Raw genomic sequence first — 24,243 nt, forward strand, 5'->3', positions numbered from 1 at the left:
CACCACCGACTTTTTACTAGGGAGTCAAGTTGGGTTGCTGAATGGCATTTTGTTTTCCATTTATTCAGCTCCTAGGGGTCCACCCATGGGTCCTTCTGGAAGCTCTCACCCATAGAAAGATTGAAGCCAAAATGGAGGAGGTAAAAGTGGCTCTGGGGGGAAATGTGCCCACCCTCCCCGCTGCTGCCGCCAGTAGGATGGTGGCCCCAGGGGGGGCCAGACACCTGAATCCTGCCCACCAGGTCCTGCGAGGTCCAGCTTCTGTCAGCGTCTCCGGCCTTAACCTCCCCCATCCCCCAACATCCCACCATCACGAGCTCTTGGTGCTTCATGCTCACCCTGCCTTCCCTCCATGGGGTCTTTGCATATACTGTTCCCTCTGCTGCAACACCCTTCCCTGTGCTTCACCGAGTTAAATCCTTCCCATCCTTCAGTTCCCAGGGATCACTTCCTCAAAGCCCCTCCCCTGCTCATCCCACCCCCGCCCTAAAGCACCATATGTATCACTTGTCACTCTCAGCTTCAGAACTACGTGATGCTTCTTTGTGTGACTTGTTGAATGCTGTGCTGTGCTCAGTCACTCAGTCACGTCCGACTCTTTGCCACCCCATGGACTGTAGCCCACCAGGGTCCTCTGTCCATGGGATGCTCTAGGCAAGAATACTGGAGTGGGCTGCCATGCCCTCCTCCAGGGGATCTTCCCACCCCAGGGGTCGAGCCTGCATCTCTTATGTCTACGGCATTGGCAGGCAGGTTCTTTACCAGTAGTGTCACCCAGGAAGCTCTGGCTTGTTGAACACCCTCTGCCAAATATGAGCCCACAGAGGCTGAAACTGTTTGTCTTGGTTGAGGCTGTATCTCAGCACAGTGCCTGGCACTCAAGAAACAGCACAGGTGGGAGGTTCTTCCTCCATCAAGTATCCTTCTCTAGTCATCTTTATTTTATTTATTTATTTGGCTGTACCAGGTCTTCGTTGCAGCATGTGGGATCTAGTTCCCTGACCAGGGTTTGAACCTGGGTCCCCTGCACTGGGAGCACAGTCTTAGCCCCTGGACCATCAGGGAAAACCGCCCTCGTCCCCCAGTCATCTTTAAAGCCTGGGCTGAAAACTCTGGGGGCTTTTAAAATTTTTTAACCTCTGTAATGAAGTACCTGTTGTTCTTCTCAGGTCATGTGCCCACTGACACTAGAGCTCTCTGCCTACGCTAGAGACGCAATGGCAAAGGCTGTTTATGGGCGAACATTTACTTGGCTGGTCAACAAAATCAATTCCTCCTTAGTGAACAAGGTTGGTCCATGCATATTGGGTGCCTTGGGCTCTTTAACATGGTCATGAGTTGAGTGTAAGCTCCTGGTGGGCAGAGATACTGTCTTTTCATGTCTACATTGCCAGTGTCTAGCACACAGTAGGCTCACAAAAACGCACTGACAAATGATCTTGTCAGTGTGTCCCCAAGTCTGGGATGCACAGCATTTGAAGTGTACACAGAACCTTTTCATTTTAACAGTAGTATATTTTAATGTGTATAAGAAAAAAAAACAAGACAGCTCCTTTGGACTCACCCTAAGGGCATATTTCCCTTTTAAGCGGAATTATTTAAATTAAAAAGGGAGCTGATGCAAAGCTGGAAGTTGAGGCCATGATATGAGGGCAACGGGGTGCATGGATGTGGTGAGACTCATGGAGGAAATGTGTAAAGGATGGATTTGGATACCTTGACTCAGCACATCATACAGAATGCTACATTGTGTCCCTTAAGAAGAAAAGTCATATTCTCTTTAAATAGCCATCCTTGCCTGACAGCACTTGGCCCTCTGTTGAAAATGATCCAAAATACCTGCTTTCTCTCCTGGATGAACTTGTTACTGTTGTCAATAGCTTCCTTCTTTCCTCCTTCCCTCCCTCCCTCCCTCTCTCCATCTCTCTTTTTCTTTCCCTTCCCCTTTTCCTCTTTCTCTCTCTCTCTCATCTTTTTTTTGGACTGAATGTGAGCTTGGGGGGCTGAGGAGAGCTGAAGCAAGGAAGTGAATCAGAAGGGGAAGGTCAGTCTCTCTACTCTGATAATGAATATGGAAGCTGGGATGGGACCTAGGGAGGCTGCAGGCAGGAGACAGGGTGGGAAAATTATCTCCACGCTGTTTCTTCTGTAAGCCATTGTTGGAGCTATGAGATTTATAGCCACATCCCAGATTCAGGGGCAGTTGCCAGATATTGAGTGTTACAAAGTAAACAACCTCAATGATTAATGGTGTGTGTTACTTTGACTAGGACTTTACTGGGAAAACCGTGATAGGATTGCTGGATATCTATGGGTTTGAAGTCTTTGACAAGAATGGGTGAGTTTGTTTGAGTTCATTGTGATCCACTGGTTCTTCATTCTTCTTTAAGGTCTGATTCTGGTTTACAGCATTGGTGATGTTATTGGAATTCATTTTCCTATTCCTAGAAATTCTCCAGGTTTGCATAGCCCCTGCCTCATAAAATTTTCTAGAATCAGAATAACCATTAAAAATGCAAATGTCTTTTAGGTTGATTCTTCTGATTAGTTTATTAAATTAACTGTTTAATAAGGACTTCAGTTTTCTGTATGGAAAAAGCATCCTTAAAAATAAGTAAATAGAAATTTTTTGGAAAACTTGGTCTACTCATGTAGCTTTAGTTACTTAAATCTTTTGCACCTCCAGTTTTGAACAGTTCTGTATAAATTACTGCAATGAGAAACTCCAGCAACTATTAATTGAGAGAACCCTAAAAGCGGAACAGGCAGAATATGAAATGGAAGGTATAGAGGTAAATGTTTCAATGTTTTCTCCTCATTTGATTTCTTAACCTAACAAAAGACATTTCTGTGAGAAATATCATTTCATTGGAGGTTTTTCCTGATGAGTACTAAATTATTTTTTCAGTCCTTCTCTGCTTGTTTCCTGGGAAATTATTTTGATATTCAGCAAGTATTCTTTTTGAAATGTTAGAGATAAAAATCAGATATGGAAAAGAAAAGTTGGACAATCAATTTTAAAGAAATATATTTGATGCTCAATCTTAATCCTTCCTGGAGAATTCTTTCCTCATTGTCATTTTAGTGGGAACCAATTCAGTATTTCAACAACAAGATCATCTGTGATTTGGTAGAAGAGAGACACAAAGGAATCATTTCCATTCTGGTGAGAAAATTAACGTTGACTTGGGGCCCATTCCATGATATCCTCAATACTCAGAAGATCTTTTCCCCAGGCTTACAAAGAGTTAAGAATGAAATCCACTGGATTGTTGAAGAATGCAAGTTGAACTCTTTTGCTGAATTTTTGCTCCAAGTTTTAGACTGGGCTTTCCCCTCTTATTCAAATTCATCTATGGTTTGCCATAGATGGATGCAGAGAGCATAGAAATGTTGCTTTGTAAGAATTGTCTCACCAACCTGAACCCAGTTTTTTTGTTTGTTTTAATAAAAGCTACAGGGTTGATTCATTTAAAAAATATTTTATATTAGACTGGAGTGCTAGTTTCAGGTATACAGAAAGTGATTCAGTTACATATACACATATATCTATTCTTTTTCAAATTCTTTTCCCATTTAGGTTATTACAGAATACTGAGCAGAGTTCCCTGTGCCATGCAGTAGGTCTTTGTTGGTTATCTGTTTTAAATATAGTAGCATGTATATGTCAATCTTGATTCATTTTTTTAAAGCTTTATTTCTCAGTCATGTTACATGTTATGGGTCTGCAAGTGGCGGGTGTAGAAGACGTTCTCTGCTTCTGTCTTTTGGCCGTACTACTTGGCATAGAGGATCTTAGTTCCCTGACCAGAGATCGAACCCACCCCCCCTGCAGTGGAAGCATAGAGTTCTAGGTGCCGGACCACCATGGAATTCTTTCTTTTTTTTTTTTTAAGATGGTCAATTAAATGTTATCACTATTGAGGACCCAAAACAGAAAGTAAAAACAGCTTGTGAACTGGGGAAGGTTAGACTTAACTAGTTTCATGGCTTGCTTTTTCTGAAGGCTTTGCTCCTCATTAAAGAGGGTATGTTATTGGCCAGCTGGCTAAGACTGGTTAAGAGACACTGAAGTTGAGTGTCTCAGCTGGTTATGGAAGCTGAGAAGTGTCCCTGGGAAGTCTTTGGAAATAGACGTCAGATAGGTGGGAGAGCTGACTTTTCATGGAGTTTCCAGTCCCTCTGGTTCCATGGTTCCCTAATCAGATTTGATAAGATGGATTACCCCTTCCTCCCCCTGGAAATGTTGACCCACACTTGTGCACAAGATGATATATTTCAATCCACTACATTTTGCCACAGCTGCTGGGAGTGTGGTACTGTGACTGGAGACTTCTGTTTCTGTTTTGAAGGATGAAGAATGTATTCGTCCTGGTCCTGCTACAGACTTGAGTTTCCTGGAGAGGTTGGAGGAGAAAGTGGGAAAGCACGCACACTTTGAAACGTAGGTGTCTCATTTGCCAGGCTGTTGCATGGGGGAAGGTCATGTAGTTGTATAGATGACTTCCAGTGTGTATATACACATATGGCTGTGCTGGGTCTTAGTTATGGCATACAGGATCTTTAGTTGCAGCATACACACTCTTTCATTATGGCTGTGGGATCTTGTTCCTGGACCAGGGATTGAGCCTGGATCTCCTCCATTAGAAGCATGGAGTCTGAGCCACCGGACCACCAGGGAAGTCCCCTGTATAGCTGACCTTTGAACAATACTGGTTTGAACTGTACAGATCCACTTATACATGAGTGTTTTTTTTCTCAATAGTAAATGCTATAGTACTACATGACCCCACCCCCTGTTGGTTGAATCCATGGATACAGAAGGCCGACTATGAGTTACACACAATTTGTTGACTGTGTGGAATCCCTAAGCCCCATATTGTTCAGGGGTCAACTGTACATCCATTTTCTTAGGTATGTGGACAGGTCTCCCCAATAGTATGAAAGTGAAAGTGAAATTTGCTCAGTCGTGTCCAACTCTTTGCGACCCCATGGACTATACAGTACATGGAATTCTCCACGCCAGAATACTGGAGTGGGTATTCTTTCACTTCTCCAGAGGATCTTCCCAACTTAGGGATCAAACCCAGGTCTTCCACATTGCAGGCGGGTTCTTTACCAGCTAAGTCACAAGGGCAGCCCCCTTAGTATAGCTCCCCAATAGTATAGCTACTACTAATTTGGTTTTGGCTGTGCTGTGCAGCATCTTAGTTCCTCAACCAGAGATCAAATCCATGGCCTCTGCATTGGGAGGTCAGAGTCTTAACCACTGGACTGCCAGGGAAGTCCCTAGCTACTAATTCATACATAGAAATAGCATGATGATACACCGGCTGCACAGCTTTCACTGGTAGGAGTCAAGCTCATGTGAATTCCAAGTAGAATTCTTTTTTTTAAGATTTTGTATCTTTATTTATCATCATTTCATTTTGGGCACGTCCACATGCAAGAAATAGTCAAAAAAATTCAGGTGTAAAACACATGCAGTGATGTGTGTAGATCTGAAGTGTGCAACCTGGTGAATTATTACATATGTGTGTACCCACATCACCACCCCACAGATGAAGACACAGAACATTTGCAGAGTCCCAGAAAGTCAACTAGAAATGTAATGCACTCTGAGACAAGGGGGAGAGAATTTAAGGGCGTGTACTGTGGAGTCATAGGGACCTGGTTTTGAATCCAACCCAGATGCTTAATAGACACATGCCTTTGAGCAAGCAGTAAGTACTGTTGAGTTTGAGTTTCCCCTTCTACTGCTGCTGCTGCTGCTAAGTCGCTTCAGTTGTGTCCGACTCTGTGCGGCCCCATAGACGGCAGCCCACCAGGCTCCTCCATCCCTGGGATAATTAATATACATACCATATAGCATTGTAAATGATCCTGTAAATCACCTAGTGTAATTTCTGGTCATGGCAAATATTCAATATATGGTAGTGGCTTTATCAAACCTATAGAATATTGAAAGGATAAGTGAATGGAATTAGATAAGTATATGAATCAAGATTGGAAAAACAGAACTTCCCTCGTGGCTCAGTGGTAAGGAAACTGCCTCCCAATTCAGGAGACACAGGTTTGATCCCTGGTCCGGGAAGATCCCACATGCCTTGCAGCAACTAAGCTCATGCACCACAACTATTGAGCCTGTGCTCTAGAGTCTGGGAACTGCAACTACTGAAGCCCTGGAGCCCATGCTCTGCAACAAGAGAGTAGTCCCCATTCTCCGCAACTAGAGAAATGTCCGAGCAGCAACAAAGACCCAGCACAGCCAAGAATAAATAAATAAAATGTATAAAAAGATTGGAAAAATAAATTGTAACATCTTTACAGATGGGATAATATATGGCCAGGAGAATGAACAATCTAAATACATGCAGTGATGTAGATAAATCACAAAAACATGTAATCAAGAGAAATCAGACATACAAGAGAACGCACTATATGGTTCCATTTCCCTAGAGCACAAAACCGGGTAGAAACAACCTATTTTGTTAGATGTCAGGTTGTACCTGGAGAGGGCTCAAGGTAGGGAGTTCTCAGGGACTAGAAATGTTCTATCTTTCGATCTGGTATTATTTACACAGGAGAATTCGGTTTGCAAAAATTCATTGAGCTGTGCACTTCAGATGTGTGTGCTATCAATATACTTGTATATGCTTTTCAAGAACAGTTGTAAAAAACTATAAATCACCGGAATCTTAAAAACAATGTTTCGTGAGTATTTTAGTCTCTCCATGTCATAAAAATGTAAAGTAGTAAAATCGGTTTTTAGTCATCACCAAGAAAAATGAACATTATTTCATTGTACAAATAAATGTGTTTGTGTGGCTCATGTACGTTTTTCATCCTTCAGAGCTCGTGAGAAGGACGGGTCTAATTTTAGTGAGACCTTTGTCTGTGGCCAGAAGAAATAGTTGAAATAGATTTCAGTGCTGACCTTCAGCTGATCGTCACAATCCTAAACAGCTCTTTTGCTTTATACATTGGTGCATTTTGTTGCAGTGAGGTAGAAAGGTTCAGCTCCTGTCTGTTTCTGTCCTGCTATAGCCGGAAGCTGGCGGGTCCGAAGGGCAGAAAGAAGATTGGCTGGATGGAGTTTCGGCTCTTCCACTATGCGGGAGAGGTCACGTACTGCACCAGGGGTGAGTGTCTGTGGGGTAAAGGTCACAGGTCACAGCCATGCAGGTGCCCCTGAGTCCGCTCTAAACATGCTGCAGATCCATCTCAAATGTTCCCTAGCCCCATTGCAATCACAGCATTTCAGAAGTATTTTAGGGACTTCCCTGGGGGTCCAGTGGTTAACCATGCCTTAAACGCAAGCATGGTTGGGAGCTAAGATCCCTCATGAATTGCAGCCAAACAACCAAAACATAAAACAGAAGCAATATAGGAAAAAAAAAAAAAAAAGCAGAAGCAATGTTGTAACAAATTCAATAAAGACTTTAAAAATGTTCCACATCAAAAAAAATATTTGAAAAATGTATTATAAAATGTAGTAATTTTATATATAACCACTTTATTGAGATAATTCACATAGCCTCTGTTTCACTCACTTAAAGTGTACAATTGAAAAGGGTTTAAGTGTATTCACTGTGCACTTGTGCAACTGTCACCACATTCTATTTTAGAATCACTCCATCACCCCCAAAAGAACCCCTATACACGTTAGCAGGCACTCCCCATTTTCCCCTAGCCTGTCTTCCAGAGCCCGGGGCAACAAACCAGTCAGCTTTCTGTCTGGAGATCTGCCTGTTCTGGATATTTCATAAAAATGGAATTATACAATGTGTGGGCTTTTGCGTCTGGCTTCCTTCCCTTAGAATAATGTTTCCAAGGTTCATGCATGTCATTGTTCCTGTATAATTGCCAAATAATGTTCCACTGTACGACTAGACCACATTTTGTCTGTTCACTCATCAGCTGGTGGGCGTTTGGGTTGTTTCCACTTTTTGGCTGTTATGAATGATGCTGCTGTCAACATGACTGTGTTTTTGTGTGGACGTATGCTACCCTTTCTCTTGGGTAAATACCTGGGTGTGGAGTTGCTGGGTCCTGTGATAACTCTATTCTTAATTTCTCAAGTACTTGCCAGACTGGTTTTCCAAAGTGGCTACATCATTTTGCTTTCCTACCAGCAGTGTAGGGGGTCTCAGTTTCCCTATGTCCTCACCAACACTTGGTATTGTCTGTCTTCTGATTCTAGCTATCCTAGCAGGTATGAAGTGGTGGTTTGGATTTGCATTTTCCTAATGCTTAGTGATATGGCTGCAGTCCATGGGGTCGCTGAGGGTCGGACACAACTGAGCCACTTCACTTTCACCTTTCGCTTTCATGCATTGGAGAAGGAAAGGGCAACCCACTCCAGTGTTCTTGCCTGGAGAATCCCAGGGATGCGGAGCCTGGTGGGCTGCCGTCTATGGGTTCGCACAGAGTCGGACATGACTGACGCGACTTAGCAGCAGCAGCATCAGCAGTGATATGAAGCATTTTTCCTTGTGCTTATTGGCCAACAGCATTTCTTCCTTGGAGAAATGTCTGTCCAGATCCTTTACCCATTTTTTAAATTGTTTTTGTTATTAGTATTGAGTCGTATGGTTTATTATGTTCTAGCTGTAAGTCCCTTATCAGATAGATGGTTTGCAAGTATTTTCTCCAATCTGTGACTTATCTTTTTCACTGTCTTCATGGCATCCTTCAAAGCCCAGAAGTTCTTAACTTTGATACGGCCACTTTGTTCTCTGTTACTTAGCATGATGTTTTCACGGTTCATGCCTGCTGTTACTGTTTTTTAATCGCCAAATAAGATTCTACTGCATGGTTACACCACATGTTGCTTATGCCTTCATCAGTTATGTGCATGGAGGTTGTTTCCACTTTTTCACTTTCATGAATAATGTTGCTGTGAACATTTTTGCAACACACGTTTCATACATTTTCTTTTGTCACCTCTGCTTTAGGTTCTAGATAATTTTTACTTCTACATAAATTCATTTCACTAAAAAGCTTTAAAAAATAAGATACCATGTATTAGGGGTTTTTCTTCCCTTAAATATATAGTGGTATAAAAAAGAAAAGTGAAAGTCACTCAGTTGTGTCCAACTCTCTGTGACCCCATGGACTATATAGTCCATGGAATTCTCCAGGCCAAAATACTGGAGTGGGTAGCCTTTCCCTTCTCCAGGGGATCTTCCCAACCCAGGGATCGAACCCAGGTCTCCTGCATTTCAGGCAGATTCTTTACCAGCTGAGCCACAAGGGAGCCCAAGATGGAAAAAAAATGTTAAATAGGACAAATCTCTCTAAGTAGATAACCTATTGATTTTTGTTTAAAGAATAAAGTAATAGACATGTAGGGTTTCTTTGGTAGCTCAGTAGTAAAAAAAAAAAAAATCCTCCTGCCAATGCAGGAGATGAGGGTTCAGTCCCTGGGTCAGGAAAACCTCCTCAAGAAGGAAATGGCAACCCACTCCAGTGTTTTTGCTTGGGAAATCCCACGGACAGAGGCGCCTGGTGGGTGCCACGGGGTCAAAATGAGTCAGATACGGCTTAGTGACTAAACAATACACATGTAAGGCTAGAAATTGCTCACAATACAGAAAGGTACAGAAGGAAAACTAAAAACCTCTTTTATGCCTAGTCTCTCCCTGAGGTAACCACAAGAACCAACTGGAAAATAAAAATATCTTATGCATATAATTACGTAGGTGGGGACGTGTATGCCCACACATCTAAATAACACAAATACACATCTAAACAATACCGATTGTTATTTCGTGTTATCTCCTTTGTACTTTCCATTTAATGGATATTGGCGATCATTTGGACTCCAGCTAACATCCATTGAGCGATTTCTATGGACCAGGTCCTATCCCAAAAGCTTTACCTCTGTTGCTTGTTTAAACCTCACAGAACTCAGGGAGGTGGGCAGCATTATTGGTCCCCTTTTAATCTATGAGGCACTGAGCTCAGAGATGTTAAGTAACTTGCCCGAGGTCACTCAGCTAGTAAGTGGCAGAGCGGGAGTTCAGACCCAGGCCTTTTGCCTCCAGACTTGCATTCACTCTCCATAGTGGCAGATTCCTCCACGTTTCTTTGGAAAAGCTACAAGCACAGCCCGTGGGGCTGTGTCCCGTCACCTGTCTGAAGGCCTCTGGTTGTTCCCAGCTTTGTCTCTTGTAAACAGTGCTGTGTTTGACATCTTTGTATATTTCACTTAGCCAGTCTGTGCTCCTTATACGCCTAGGATAAGTTTTTCAGAAGTGGCTTTGTTAAGGTCATCAAAAGTTCATTTTGACCACTTCTGGGTAGATATCCGAAAGAACTGAAAGCAGGAATGTGAACAGGTATCTGTACACCTGTGTACACAGGAGCTTTATTCACAGTAGCCAAAAGGTGGAAGCACCCAAGTGTCCATCGATGGATGAATGGACACACGAAATGTGCTCTGTCCTTAGAATGGGACATATTTCAGGCTTAAAAAGGCAAGAAATTCTGACACCTGCTACAATGTGGATGAACCTTGAAAACATGATGCTAAGTGAAATAAGCCACACAGAAAAAGACAAATATGAAAGGATTCCACTTACGTGAGGTATGCAGTCCAATCCATAAAGACAGAAAGTAGAACAGTGGTTATCAAGGGTTTCAGGCAGCGAGGAATGGGGAATTAGTGTTTAACCTGTAGAGAATTTCCACCAGGGGAAAAAGAAAGGAGTTTTGGAGATGGATGGTGGTGATGGTTGTGCAACAATGTAAATTCATGAAATGCTACCGAACTGCACACTTACAAATAGTTTAAATAGTAAATTTTATGTTTAGTATCTTTTACCACAATAAAAATATTAGTTTTGGTAACAGTGCCCAGCACAGCCGCCCAAGAACAATGACCCAGCCCCAAACGTCAGTATTGCCCAGTCTGTGAAACCCTTAATTAAGAGATCATTTTGAGGATTTCCCTTTGCAATCAGTATGGGATTATATTTTTAATCAAAGCCATTGATTCAGGGTTTTTTTTTTTTATTCAATATTTTACAGGATTCTTGGAAAAGAACAATGATCTCCTCTACAGACATCTGAAAGAAGTAAGTCTGAAACTTAACTCTGTGTATTTTTGAAGGTTATGAGATATCACTTGGAATACTGATTTGGGAGGTTTGGCCTTCTGGATTTTTCTCTTTGATGTACTGTATTAGAATTCCCGTACGTCGTGTCCAGAAGAGACAATTCAAGATCATCTTTGTTTTCATTTTTTGGCCGTACCACACGTGGCAAGAGGGATCCTAGTTCCCCACCCAGGGTTCAAACCCTTGCCCTCTGCAGTGGAAGCGCTGAGTCTTAACCACTGGAGCACCAAGGAAGTCCCTCTTCCATCTTCTTTTTCAAGTGCTCCCAAGGCAAACAGCTCTGGTCCATCACGTACACACTGTGAACTTTCCTGAAGAGCCCTTCGTGACTTCTGAAGCAGCAAGTGTGGTGGTCATTTCTCTTTGCCTACAGGTGCTGTGCAGGTCCAAAAACAGAATCCTGAAGGAATGCTTCCTGGTGGCTGAGTTAGAAAACCGGAGAAGGGCACCAACAGTGAGTGTGTGTGTGTGGCCGGGGGAGGGGGGGAGGCGGTGTGCCTGTGCAAATTTGGAAAGGTAGCAGAAATCTCCCAAGGGTGCAATTACTTTACTTAACTGTATTTTTTAAGCTGTCCACTCCTTTTTCTGGAAGTATCCTTCTCTAACAAGTTTTACTAAATATATATTTTCCAAGGTTAGCAACCAGTGTGTTCATTGGCAGACATTCACTGGATATCTGCTGTGTGTCAGGTGCTGTGGTGGGCACGGGAATCCAGGAACAACCAAACAGATAGGGGTCCTCCTCTTCTTGTGGGGTTTACAGTCTATAGGAAGATACTACCCATCAAAGAAAGAAATTACTATAACCAGCATCTCATATAGGAAGCTTGGTAACAAGGAGACTGGCTCAGCGGTAAGGCTGGGTCCTACAAGTTGCTCGCTTCATATTCACTGAGTGAGAAAATCATCCTGGGACGCTTGTCCAGCCTCTGCTGGGCCAGACGGAGTTCGGGCTTCTCAGGCCAGGACATCCAAACCCTTCTCTTCATGGGCAAAATGGCTCGTGACAGGTAGTAAGTGTTGGGCTGGCCAAAGAAGTTCATTCCGGTTTGGTGGTACCATCCCCAAATGAACTTTTTGGCCAGCCCACTAGAACTAGTCTGTCAAGAGTTCAGGTCTGAAGGACCCGTCTCGGCCTTGAGCCAGTCTTCTCTGTATAAATGGGGAGCAACACTGTGTGGTCAGCTCATTCTGTCTTCCTGCAGGTGGGGACTCAGTTTAAAAACAGTCTGAGCAGCCTTCTGGAAATTCTCATCTCCAAGGAACCTTCGTACATCCGTTGCATCAAGCCCAATGAGAGGAAAGAACCCAGTGAGTTAAGAATCGTTTGGAACCCCGAGCTGAGGGAAGTGAGCCTGGGAGGAAAACCAAGATGGTAGCAGGGTAAAATCCTAAAAACCACCACAGTCTTGCTGCTTGTCATCTGTATTTAATAACACAAGGTAAACGGGGCTTCCCTGGTGGCTCAGTGGTAAAGAATCTGCCTGCCGATGCAGGAGACACAGGTTTGATCCCGGATCCGGGAAGATCCCACATGCTGCAGAGCAACTAAGCCCATGCACATCTATCGAGCCTGAGCTCTAGAGCCTGGGAGCTCTGAGCCCTGGAGCCCGTCCTCCGCAATAAGAGAAGCCACTGCAATGCGAAGCCTGTGCACCGCAACTAACTGCAACTAAAGCAAAAGCCCACACAGCAGTGAAGACCTGGCACAGCCAAAAATAAATAAAATTTTAAAAAAGAATACTTAAAAAAAAAACATATTAAAGAAATAGAAGGTAAATGAATAGGGAGGAAGGTCACTTTTGTGGTCTCGTGTGAGCATGGCTCAGAGCCTGGCCAGTTTCAGGGCCAACGCAGCTGAGCCTGGCAGACATCAGAGGTGAGGGAAAGCCACCCTGCTTCTTTCCAGCCAGTGCACAGTTTCCCAGATGGTCTAGGCCTTGGGTATTTGCTGAGCTTGCGCTATGCTCTCACAATAAGGTCATACAGTCAAAGGCTTACAGCAGCCAGGTGGGAAGAGCAAATGAGGGAAGCAGGCTGCCTGTGAGGCAATAGGGAATGGAGGGGACTGTGGCAAATTGCAGCAGGCACACCCTGACTACAGCGCATTTATTGCCATATGAGATTCTAGGTCCAGAATGATCAGATCTTATTGGTTTTCTTAAGATTTTTTTTTTTAATGTGGACCATTTTTTTTAAGTCTTCATTGGATTTGTTACATTATGGTTTGTTTTCTGTATTGGTTCTTTTGGCCACAAGGCATGTGGGATCTTAAGACCCTGACCAGGAATGGAATCCGCACCCTCTGCCCTGGAAGGCGACATCTTAACCCCTGGACCAGCAGAGAAGTCCCATCATGGTTTTTCAAGAGAAACCAGAAGTTCAGATTTTCCTGTTAACCCCCACCCCCACCCCTCGATAAAAGAAACACACTTAGAACCTAACAGGACATATCTGTGGCTAGACCTAGTCCAGAGATCGTCAGCGTGCAGCCTCTGGTCTTGTCTTAGATGAAACACCTCCATGGGGCCCTTTACCATCACTCTTCCTTCTGTGTTTCCAAAGGCAAGTTCGACGACTTCCTCATAAGGCATCAGGTCAAGTACCTGGGGCTGATGGAGCACCTGCGGGTGAGACGGGCCGGCTTTGCCTACCGACGGAAGTACGAGCATTTCTTGCAAAGGTAGTTTGTTTTGTGGATCTTAAGCCGATGAAGTGAGTGGCGATGAATACAAGGTCATCCCCCCAGGGAACTCATTTGGTTCTTAACTGCCGTAGCTGTGACAGTAATGGCATTCCAGAGAATAGGAAGCTGACTTGGTTACCACCTTCCCTCTGTTTCACTGAACCACTAATGTATTGGGTTGGCCAACCTGAATGAGCTTTTTGGCCAACCCAGTACTTGTTTGGAATCTAGGAAGTACAAGGGCCAATGCACAGACTTGCCACCAGAGGGCAGACATGGGCCATGCGCCCCTGAGAGTGTGAACCTGGCTGAGGAAGTCTCTTCCCATGGTTGCTGGCCTAGTGCAGGTCAGTCTGGGAGCAAACCCCTGGGCCTCATGGGCTGTCAAGAGACACAGGTGTTAAAGTTAAGATGCAGGGGTAGTGGTAAGAACGTGGGCACTGGAGCCACAGATGCTTGGGTGGGAATCCCCATTCTTCCTCTTCCCCCTGTGACCTAATTGCTCACATGCAACACGGGGATTAAGCTGCTCTCAAGGCTTTGGTAAGGATAATGATATATCCACCACCACCACCACGGCCCAAATCGCTTGTGCATCAGTTGGGCTGCTTGTTCTGTGTGCAAACAACACATTTTTACCCTCTCAAGAGAAGCATAATAAAATGGTTGTTTTTGTAGGTTAACATGGTTGAATATCGTTAATTCCACATTTTAACTTAACATTCGACCTCTTTTGAACTTTTTTTTGGGGGGGGGGACCATGCCTCACAGCAGGTGGGATCTTAGTTCCCTGATCAGGGATCAAACATGCGACCCCCTGCACTGGAAGTGCAGACTCTTAGCCACTGGACCACCGTGGAAGTCTCTGAAGTACAAGTTTTTTATAATTATAAAAAGCACATGCATAGGTTACACTTTAAATCTAATTCCTTGCATTATGCCACTTACGTCAAGATACTGCACTCTGAAATTTCAGCATTTTGGGGTGTTTCTTTTCAGTCTTCATTTAATATCAGACTTTTCTCTGCCAACGGCGGTGGTCAGTTGCTCAGTCATGTCCAACTCTTTGTAGCCCCAGGGACTGTAGCCCGCCAGGCTCCTCTGTCCATAGGACTCTCCAGGCAAGAACACTGGAGTGGGTTGCCACTTCCTACTCTAGGGGATCTTCCCGACCCAGGGATGGAACCCGTGTTTCTTGCATCTCCTGCATTGGCAAGCAGATTCCTTATCACTATTGCCACCTGGGAAGCCCTTTCTCTACCGAGGATCTTGCTTAATTTTCTCCCAGAAGCCATGTGTCTTGATAATATCTGTTTATATGCATTAAGTAACAATCTCTTTCCTCACTGCTATTTTAATGATTTATCCACCTGCTAATATAAACCTCTGATGAGTAGTGTCCTCCTGCCCCAAACTGACATCCACTTAGATCCTCAGAATGTGACTCTCATCAGAAATAGGGTCTTTGCAGATGTTGTCAAGGTAAAGATTGAGATGAAATCACACTGAATTAGGGTAGACCCTAAATCCAATGAGAGTGTTCTTATAAGAGAGAGGGACGCACAGAGGGTCACAGGGGCAGAGACTGGAGTGACGCTTCTGGGAGACTTCGGTGTGAAGTCTCCTCTGAGTGGCTGGCGTGCCCAGAAGGGCAAAGCAGATCTCTAGGGGAGCTTGTGGAAGGTGTGTGGGTGTGGGCTCAGTTGCTCAGTCGTGTCCAACTCTTTATAGCCCCAGGGACTGTAGCCCGCCAGGCTCCTCTGTCCATGGGATTTCCCGGGCAAGAATAGTGGAGTGGGTTGCCATTTCCTCCTCCAGGGGATCCTCCCGACCCCGGAGCTTTCTAAATGTGCCTCTCCTCTCCCCAGGTATAAGTCCTTGTGCCCAGACACCTGGCCGCACTGGCATGGGCCTCCAGCAGAGGGCGTAGAGCGGCTGATCAAGTACATCGGCTACAAACCCGAGGAGTACAAGTTAGGGAGGTGAGTGTCCGGGAAACCGCTGTCACGGTGTTTTACGCGTCGGTTCATCTCCATCTTGAGCCTGGAGGTTCATCCTTCAGGAGTTTACGTAGCTTTACAAGATACTTTCGTCCACTCAATGTAAATGCAGTTTTGTAAAGAAAATGCTCTCCTGTGTGTCTCCTCCACTCTCAACACTTCACTCACACTCAGAACCCTCCAGCACACACACCAGCTAGCTGGGTGTCCTGCAATGAGACTTGCATCGGACAGCCCCCTGGAGGGGGTGTCAGGTCCCACAGGTGAGGGGCTCAGTCCCCCAAGACTGTCCTCCCCTCAGAGAACAATCACAAGTCCTGTTTGTCACCTGAGTTTCTGACCAACGAGCTATACACTGGAGGTTCTCATGACCCCTGTCTTGGGTTTGATTCATTATTCTGGAGTAGTTCAAAGAATCAAGAAAAATAGTGGGTTGGTCAAAAATTTCATTAGGATTCTTCCATAACTTCTTATGGAAAAGCCTGAACATTTCACCAACCCAGTATTTTACTTACTGGATTACCAGTTTATTACAAAAGGATATAACTCAGGAACAAGGATAGCAGAGATGCACAGGGCGAGGTATGTGGGAGGGGGGAGGAAGCTCTTCCAGGTGTCCCCAGAAGATCTCCAAATTGCATTCTTTGGGGGGTTTTATGGACGCTTCATTATGCAGACATGACTGATTGGCCAAGGGTCATTCATTCCACCTTCAGCCCCTCTCCCCTCCCAAGCAGTGGGGCTGTAACTTCCAACTCTCTAATTGGTTTCCCTGGAGACCAGTTCCCATCCTTAGGTTATTGAGGGGCTTTCCAAATATCACTTGTTAGGTGATGGTGTAGTTCAAAGGGGTTTGTTATGAATAATAAACCCCCTTACCCAGGGAAAAGGGGGTCAGGGGGATAAATTAGGAGTGTGGGATTAGCAGATAAAATTATATTTAAAATTGATAAACAGCAAGGTCCTACTGTATAGCACAGGGAACTATATTCCACATCCTGCAATAAACCATAATGGAAAGAAATTTTTAAAAAGACACGTATTTCACCTGTATCATTTGGAAGTTATTTCAGGAGCAAAACCCAAGAGTATTATCAAAAGAGGCCCCCGTTGCTTTAATCACTTGGGAAATCACACAGGTTTGGGAAGCTGAGACACTGAAACAGGACAAAGACCAGGTAGATATCTTTTATAATAAAACCCAGTATCGCAGACTCTAAATGGCAAGAAAGAAACGCTACATCGCTGCCTACTGGAGATTAAGTATAAAGGAGCCCTGGGTTCCTAACCTACATCAGGGGCTGGGATGAACTTTGTGCACCCTAATTCAGCGTGGTTTTATCTCAATGTTTACCTTGATGACATCTGCAAAGAACCTGTTTGTTATAAGAATCACATTCTGAGGATCTAAATGGATGTGAATTTGGAGGAGGGGATACTATTCAATCCAGTACAGACGGTGATGACCAGCGAATAATGATTTTTTTTTTCATTTCTAGAACCAAAATATTCATTCGCTTCCCCAGAACTCTGTTTGCTACTGAAGATGCCTTTGAATTTAGTAAACATCAATTAGGTACGGTTTTTCCCCTCTGCCTTGACTTTTTAAACTTTGTCTATGTTTGGCTGGGCTGGGTCTTCACTGCTGCACGCGGGCTTTCTCCAGCTGCGACGTGGGGCTACTCCTGGCTGCGGTGCTCGCACTTCTCACTGCGCTGACGTCTTTTTTGTGGAGAGCACGGGCTCCAGGGTGCGTGGGCTTCAGTAGCTGCACATGAGCTTAGTTGCCCTGTGGCACGTGGACTCTTCCCTGACCAGGGACTGAACTGTATCCCCTGCGTTGGCGGGTGGATTCTTACCCACTGGACCACCAGGGACGTCCCTGCCCTGATTTTAATAGGATCCTGTCACATCCCAAGGCTTCTTCGGTCACCTCTACCCTGCACCACCACCCCCAGGGCCACTGCTGGTACCCCCTTCTGAAGGTCACAACTGCTAAGATGCACAACTGAAAGCCATTTCACCAAAAGCTTTGTTTTCTTTTAAGTTGCAAGAATCCAAGCCATGTACAAAGGCTGCATGGAGAAGAGAGCGTACCTGAGAAAAAGACAAGCAGGTAAGACCTGGACAGGACCTCTCCAGTTTGCCATGGCCCCCCGTTTCCCTGTCATCCACAGTCCTTCCAGTGAATATTCAGGACTGATCTCCTTTAGGACTGACTGGTTTGATCTCCTTGCAGTCCAAGGGACTCTCACGAGTCTTCTGCAGCACTACAGTTCAAAACCATCAATTCTTCGGCGCTCGGTCTTTTTTATGGTCTGACTCTCATATTCATACATGACTACTAGAAAAACCTTATCTCTGACTACACGGACCTTTGTTGGCAAAGTAATGTCTCTGCTTTTTAATATGCTGTCTAGGTTGAGCAGAGATTATAACATTGCAGCCTCTACTTGTTTCGTGGACATGTTTTACTTGATCCACAACATATATGTGTGTTTAAAGAACAATTTTTTTTTAACGGTTACTAACACCATGACTGCTCTTGGAGCCCCTGTGCTCTGTCCCTCCCAAATCACTTCTCAGCATCACCCCCTCCCTCCACATACACACACCACTCTTCTGAACTTTGATTATTTCCTTTTTTTCTTTACAATTTTATCATCTCTGGATGCATCATGAAATAATATACTTCTGGTTGGGAATGTTTTGAACTCCATAAAATGATACTGTTTCTATTTTTCTTTTGCGACATTTTTGTTGCAATGCAACTTTATTTACAAACGGAGCAGTCCGTCCCAGGGGCCACAGTTTGCTGACCCCCAGTGCTATACGAGCGTACCACAATTTAGCTGTTCTGTTGCTAGACAGTTGGGTTGCTTCTGGTTGTTTGTTTTTGTAATAGTGTTGCCATGAGGAGCACAAGAAAAGCACTTTGAATTTTGTAATTAACTGGAAAAAAAAAATCTGAAAAGCATTTAAAAATTGGGACAGGAGCCAGAAGTCTAATTTTTAGATGTCCCCATTTTTAACATAGATGACTAAAACTATACACGGGATAGAGACAGGGCAAATGCACTGGCGAGACTAACCTGTGCCATCAAGGGCCACTCTGGTCCCTCAAAAAGACCCGGGGAACCCGGCCCCCAGTACAATTTCGGGGTTTCCTTTGATACACCCCAGTTCCCTCTGCTCCTTTGTACCCCTGGTTCAGGGATCCCTCTGAGCACCTCTGAGTAGACTGAAGACTCTCATCCCACTTTCCATCTCGGGGGCTGGCAGAGTGCTGCAGGGGCATCCAGGTGTTTGTGGAGGGGGTGAATCATTCTTGAAGAGGCTCTTGTATTTAAGGGACTGGGTTCACTTTCTAATGCCAGCAGTGACCTCTTTCAGCCATTACACTTGAAGCCCACTGGCATGGAGCCCTGGCTCGGAAGGAGGCCAAGAGGAGGAAGTGGGCGGTGCAGATTGTAAGAAAGTAAGTTCTCCATTGGCTTTGGTAAGGCGGGGAGGTTTCTGAGTGCTGCCGCCGTGCTGGAGAGGGTGGTTGGGGACTTGGTTGAGATGTTGGCTTTGGGCAGAAAACCTGTCTTCCCTGCAGGACGTCAGCCCTGAGGAATTCCGTTCCATCTCCTTCCTCTGAGTTCCCTCACTGGATGGTGATCACAACTCAGAATGTTTGACGTTTCTCTTAGCCTAGTTCTCAAGTCACAAAGTCAAATGCCTTCTGAGGCCAGGCAGGTCCAGCAGGTCTCATGACCTGGGATGAAGAGGTAGGGTAGGGTGGGGACTGAGTCAAACAGAAACCATCTGTCCACCTCAGGGGGCAGTCATCACCCCGCTTCAGCCAATGCCAGTCGGGCCAGTCTGGCCAGATCTTTGAATTTCTTTCAAGGAAAGCTGGAAATCTGGCTTTCATGCAACACCTCCCATTTGTTGTTCTTGGCAACAGATTTAGGTTACTCAAAACAAAACCAAAAAGTGGCGTGGGTGGGTGAAATAGAACATATCTTTGGGGGCAGATTTGATCTGTGGTCCTACATGGTGAGCAAATTTCATCTCCCGTCGTTTTGGCTGACGCCGAATCAAACCAGTGCGGGAGAACTCAGTGAGCAAACAGGAAGTGAGGATACAGGAAACTAACACCACCCTCTTCCGCGTAGGTTCATAAAGGGGTTCATCAATCGCAACAAGCCCCTCTGTCCTGACAACGAGGAGTTCATCGTGTTCATGCGCAAGAATTACATCTTGAACCTTCGGTATCACGTCCCGAAGAACGTCTTGGACAAGAGCTGGCTGAGGCCTCCTGGCATCTTGGAAACCGTAAGGACCATTCCAGAACCGTGTTGCAGATGGTGTGGGTGGAGCTTAGTGAAAGTTACTTAGTCGTGTCCAACTCTTTGCGACCCCATGGACTATATGGTCCATGAAATCCTCCAGGCCAGAACACTGGAGTGGGTAGCCATTGCCTTCTCCAGGGGGTCTTCCCGACCCAGGGATCGAACCCACATCTCCCCTATTGCAGGTGGATTCTTTACCATCTGAGCCACCAGGGAAGCCCATTGCTTTGTGCTGCCTCACCAGATAAAGCATTTCCCCGTGAGGGTGCTGCCTGAGCAACTGAACTCAGAATCTGTCATATTCTCTCTCGAAGTATGACACCAGAGGGGGTCAGTTTACACACAGCACTTCTGAATGTCTTCTGTCCTTAAAGGCACCTTTCACATGGGTTCAGAAACAGTGTTTCTCAGAAGATGCTCCGGGGACCCTGTGTGTCTGGAGTGTAGAGTGGGGGCGATTATAAGATTCCTGGGCCCCCTTCCCACCAGGGCCCCTGAGTCAGCATCTTTTGGAACCTCCTAGCCAGCAACCCAGGCGACTCAAAACTCATTCAAGGTTAAAAACCACCAGTTTAGCCGTAGCGAAAAGACTGGAAGATGAGCGGCTCTCTTTGATCAGAAAATATTAACGCTGTGCTTTTACATCACAGAGTTCAGCCCTCGTTTCAAAGCTTGTCTTGGTGGCCGAAGCCTAAAAGGGAGGCGGGAGGCGGAAGGCGGGTGAGGGAGGCAGGTGGATAACGGATGTCTTCCCCACACAGGCATCCGATCTGCTCAGGAAGATGTGCACCAGGAACCTGGTCCGGAAGTACTGCCGTGGGATCACCGCCGAAAGGAGAGCCCTGGTAGGCACACAGCGTGCGGGCAGGTGGCGGGAGGGGGAGGGGTGGGTGCCAGCCCTGCGAGGGCCAGTGGTCCTCATCCACCATCTCACTTGTAAGCCGAGGGTCACACAAGGCTCATGCCTCATACATGCCTTGAGGATAAAACGCGTGTGGACCACTTAGCACAGAGCCCTCCTGAACTGGCCAGTATCATAAGCACTGTCACTCTCTTGCTAGCACTGGTACCATGGAAACACCATCCAGATGGCCCCTTCTCTGCTGGAGGTGTGGTTTTAATGTTCATCTGCTAGTCAGCGGATTTTTTTTTTCTATAAATAGCCAGAGGCTAATATTCTAGGCTTTGCGGGCCACACCATTTCTGTTGATTACCGTGCCATGGCAGCACCCAAGCTGCCAGAGACCACCTGTAAATAAAGGGCACAGCCAAGCTCCACAATATACATCACTCACAACACGTTACTGGATTTGGCCCGCAGGCTGTAGTTTGTCACCTGTGACCTAGAAGAAAGTGCTCTCTGAAAGTGAACATTCTATTCCCAAGAAGTCAGTGCTCAAGTAGGGACGAGCCCAGGCATCAGCTTCAGTCTCTAAGCAGTAGGATGTTTAGCGGTTTGGTCCAAGCCAGATGTGTTTGACTTCTGTGCTCTGACTCCTCAGCAGAGGTGTGGCAAGGCTCCCCAAGAAGCCTGACTTGTTCAGTAAAGTCAGTGCTAACGTGGACCTCTTTGGGTCCCCAAGAGCCTCATGGCCACCGTTCTGTACTTTTAACTATACCAGATGCAGGAAAAGGTGGTCACGAGTGAAATATTCAGGGGAAAGAAAGAAGGCTATGCAGAAAGCTTAAATCAGCCCTTTGCCAACAGCCGAATAGGTAAGTCTCTTTTTCCATCTACATGCTCTTTTGCCCTATTCTTTAAAAAAGTCGAAGGAAGATGTTTGACACCTAGCATTTCCTGACAGCTATCTCCCAGCTTGAGGTCTAGGTCACAGGGGGAGGTAAAACCAGCTGATGCCTCTGGCTTCTGCCCAGGGCTGGTACCCAGTGATGACTCACTGTGATCTGGTTGCCTCCTTAGATGAAGGAGACATTAATCCCAAAATGCTTCAACTCCTCAGCAGTGAGAAAATCCAGGTAAGGAGCTGTATGTCCTCGCCTGAGACAGGATTTCCCCACAAGGTCTGAGAACAGGGTCTGTTTTCTACACGAAGCGGGGCTGGAAGCACTGTCTGAAAGCAGGGGTGCACGTGTGTGGCCCCGGCTCTCAGCTGTGGTGCTCCAGATGCTGAGATTATGGGGACCCCGTAACCTTTAGTACCCGTTGCTGTTCTCACGGTCCTCATCCGTCACCCCACTGTGTTTGATGTTCTGTGAGGTTGAGTGCGATGCGGCCATGCACATAATCATTAAACATCCCGTTAGAAGCAGTGTGGTGGGGGTGCTTGGGCACCGACGTGGGCTTCGTAACTGAGCTGTGTGACCCCCGGGCAGGTGACTTCGGGTCTCGGTGCCTTCATGTTTCTGTGAATGGGGAGGATGGAGGGGTCGGGGGTGTGAGGGGCCCAGGCACACAGCAGCCAGTGACCGTGGCGGCTCTGGGGGTTGCTGGGTCACTCTGTCTCCTGGGCACCAGAGACCTGTGACTGGGTTAGACTGCTCTCCCGCGGTCAGGGCTCCAACGCCTGCAGGGTGTCTTCATCTCTGCTGAGTCTTCAGAGCAGCCTGGTGAGGCCGATGGCCGGGGCCTCGAATTCCTCAGGTCAACGCCATAGGCAGAGCCAGGAATCACGTCTATCTCACAGAGAGCCAGGGTTCAGAGAAAACCCATCTGTGCACCATCTGAGCCCCTCTCATTTGAGTGCCTGAAGCCACGGTGCTAGAGTCCGAGGACCAGGGAACTCGGTAGTCTGCCCCCTCCCCTGTGATTCGAGCGTCCCTTGCAGTGACGGTCACCTCCCTGCAGTACGGAGTCCCGGTCCTTAAATACGACAGGAAAGGCTTCAAGACCCGGCAGCGGCAGCTCATCCTCACTCAGAAAGCAGCCTACGTGGTGGAACTTGCCAAAATCAAGCAGAAAATAGAGTACCCCGCCCTCAAAGGTAAGAAGCAGGTGATCTTAAGCTGACTCACTGGGTGGACTCAGCTCCTAGGAGCACCAGCAAGAAAGCAGCTCCTTCATTGAAAGACCAAGTGAGGGACTTCCCTGGCGGTCCAGTGGCTAAGACTCTGCGCTCCCAATGCAGGGGGCCCCAGAGGGCTTAGGTTCCTTGTCCAGGGGGTCCTGGACAGGGAACCAGACTTCCACATGTCACAACTAAGACCCAGCACCGCCAAATAAATATTTTAAAAAAGACCTAAGTGAAGGGTGCCCACAAAACCCAGGGCAGCCCACCCCAGCGTCCAGGTAGGATGCCAATCAGCCGTGATAGCTTCTTATTCCAAGCACAGACGCTGACTGCTGGAGTATGTGCCCTCCACCTCAGTCAGCCCAGCTAGGAGGGAAAAAGTGTGGGACTGGGGACCCCCAAGCGGGCCTCTTTTTTCTGTATTTGTGTCAACTTGTCCAGTTCCTGGCCCCTGACTTTGCATCTGTCCTAAGGTGTCTCCACCAGCAGCCTCAGTGACGGGATCTTAGTCATTCACGTTTCGCCAGTAGACATCAAGCAAAAGGTAACTGCAGGTCATGGGGCTGTTAACAGGGAGAAACACTGCCGAAATCTTTAGCTGCCCCCGGTGAAACCTCAGTGCTAAGTTTTCCTTGAAGCCACTACGACTGAAGGGCTTCCCAGGTGGTGCTAGTGGTAAAGAACCCGCCCACCAATGCAGGAGACTTAAAGAGATGCGGGTTCGATCCCTGGGTCGGGAAGATCCCCTGGAGGAGGAAATGGCAAGCCACTCCAGGATTCTTGCCTGGAGAATCCCCATGGACAGAGGAGCCTGGTGGGCTACAGTCCACAGAGTCACAGAGTCAGACACGACTGAGTGACCAAGCACGCACCGCTGAAATGGCTGTGTCCTCTCCTCTTTGCTGCAGGGGGATGTCATCTTACAGTGTGAACACATATTTGAAGCAGTTACTAAGCTCACCATGCTGGTTAAGAAGGAGAACCTCGTAAATGTTGTTCAGGGAAGGTAGGTGGTTGCATCTGGACTCATTAAGTCCCTCAGTGTTAAATGTCTATTACCTCATTATTGACTGGGAGAATTTGCAGAAACTACTGTCCGTGGCCAGTGATTTTTACTTTGGCTGC

The 24,243-nt window shown here is 46.2% G+C and overlaps 2 protein-coding genes across 14 annotated transcripts in view; one reads left to right on the forward strand and one right to left on the reverse strand.

Annotated features, from left to right (window-relative positions):
- The window catches only part of MYO1H (myosin IH), a 116,641-nt gene that overhangs the window by 91,448 nt on the left and 950 nt on the right, over window positions 1–24,243 (forward strand). The window contains exons 10-31 of the mRNA XM_081546034.1: window positions 69–140; window positions 1,170–1,289; window positions 2,271–2,338; window positions 2,687–2,792; window positions 3,086–3,166; window positions 4,353–4,444; window positions 7,048–7,142; window positions 11,035–11,081; window positions 11,497–11,577; window positions 12,329–12,434; window positions 13,689–13,806; window positions 15,678–15,791; window positions 17,309–17,385; window positions 17,857–17,925; window positions 19,203–19,287; window positions 19,973–20,132; window positions 20,911–20,994; window positions 21,772–21,865; window positions 22,071–22,126; window positions 22,956–23,091; window positions 23,592–23,662; window positions 24,027–24,124. Coding sequence (XP_081402160.1) covers window positions 69–140; window positions 1,170–1,289; window positions 2,271–2,338; window positions 2,687–2,792; window positions 3,086–3,166; window positions 4,353–4,444; window positions 7,048–7,142; window positions 11,035–11,081; window positions 11,497–11,577; window positions 12,329–12,434; window positions 13,689–13,806; window positions 15,678–15,791; window positions 17,309–17,385; window positions 17,857–17,925; window positions 19,203–19,287; window positions 19,973–20,132; window positions 20,911–20,994; window positions 21,772–21,865; window positions 22,071–22,126; window positions 22,956–23,091; window positions 23,592–23,662; window positions 24,027–24,124 — 2,030 coding nt within the window. The remainder of the gene's footprint in view (window positions 1–68; window positions 141–1,169; window positions 1,290–2,270; window positions 2,339–2,686; window positions 2,793–3,085; window positions 3,167–4,352; window positions 4,445–7,047; window positions 7,143–11,034; window positions 11,082–11,496; window positions 11,578–12,328; window positions 12,435–13,688; window positions 13,807–15,677; window positions 15,792–17,308; window positions 17,386–17,856; window positions 17,926–19,202; window positions 19,288–19,972; window positions 20,133–20,910; window positions 20,995–21,771; window positions 21,866–22,070; window positions 22,127–22,955; window positions 23,092–23,591; window positions 23,663–24,026; window positions 24,125–24,243) is intronic.
- The window catches only part of KCTD10 (potassium channel tetramerization domain containing 10), a 62,801-nt gene continuing 42,027 nt past the window's right edge, over window positions 3,470–24,243 (reverse strand). For 6 of the 13 annotated variants that reach the window (XM_081546066.1, XM_081546064.1, XM_081546061.1 and 3 more), the window contains one exon: window positions 3,470–7,150. In XM_081546066.1, coding sequence (XP_081402192.1) covers window positions 7,111–7,150 — 40 coding nt within the window. In that variant the 3' untranslated portion in view covers window positions 3,470–7,110. Of the gene's footprint in view, window positions 7,151–10,586; window positions 10,679–24,243 lie in introns of all 13 variants that reach the window. The other 7 variants (XR_014069926.1, XR_014069927.1, XM_081546059.1 and 4 more) reach the window with 4 other exon arrangements.

Source organism: Giraffa tippelskirchi, chromosome 11, assembly GCF_054371585.1.
Source record: "Giraffa tippelskirchi isolate mGirTip1 chromosome 11, T2T-mGirTip1v1.2.pri, whole genome shotgun sequence".
NCBI classification, from domain to species: Eukaryota; Metazoa; Chordata; class Mammalia; order Artiodactyla; family Giraffidae; genus Giraffa; species Giraffa tippelskirchi.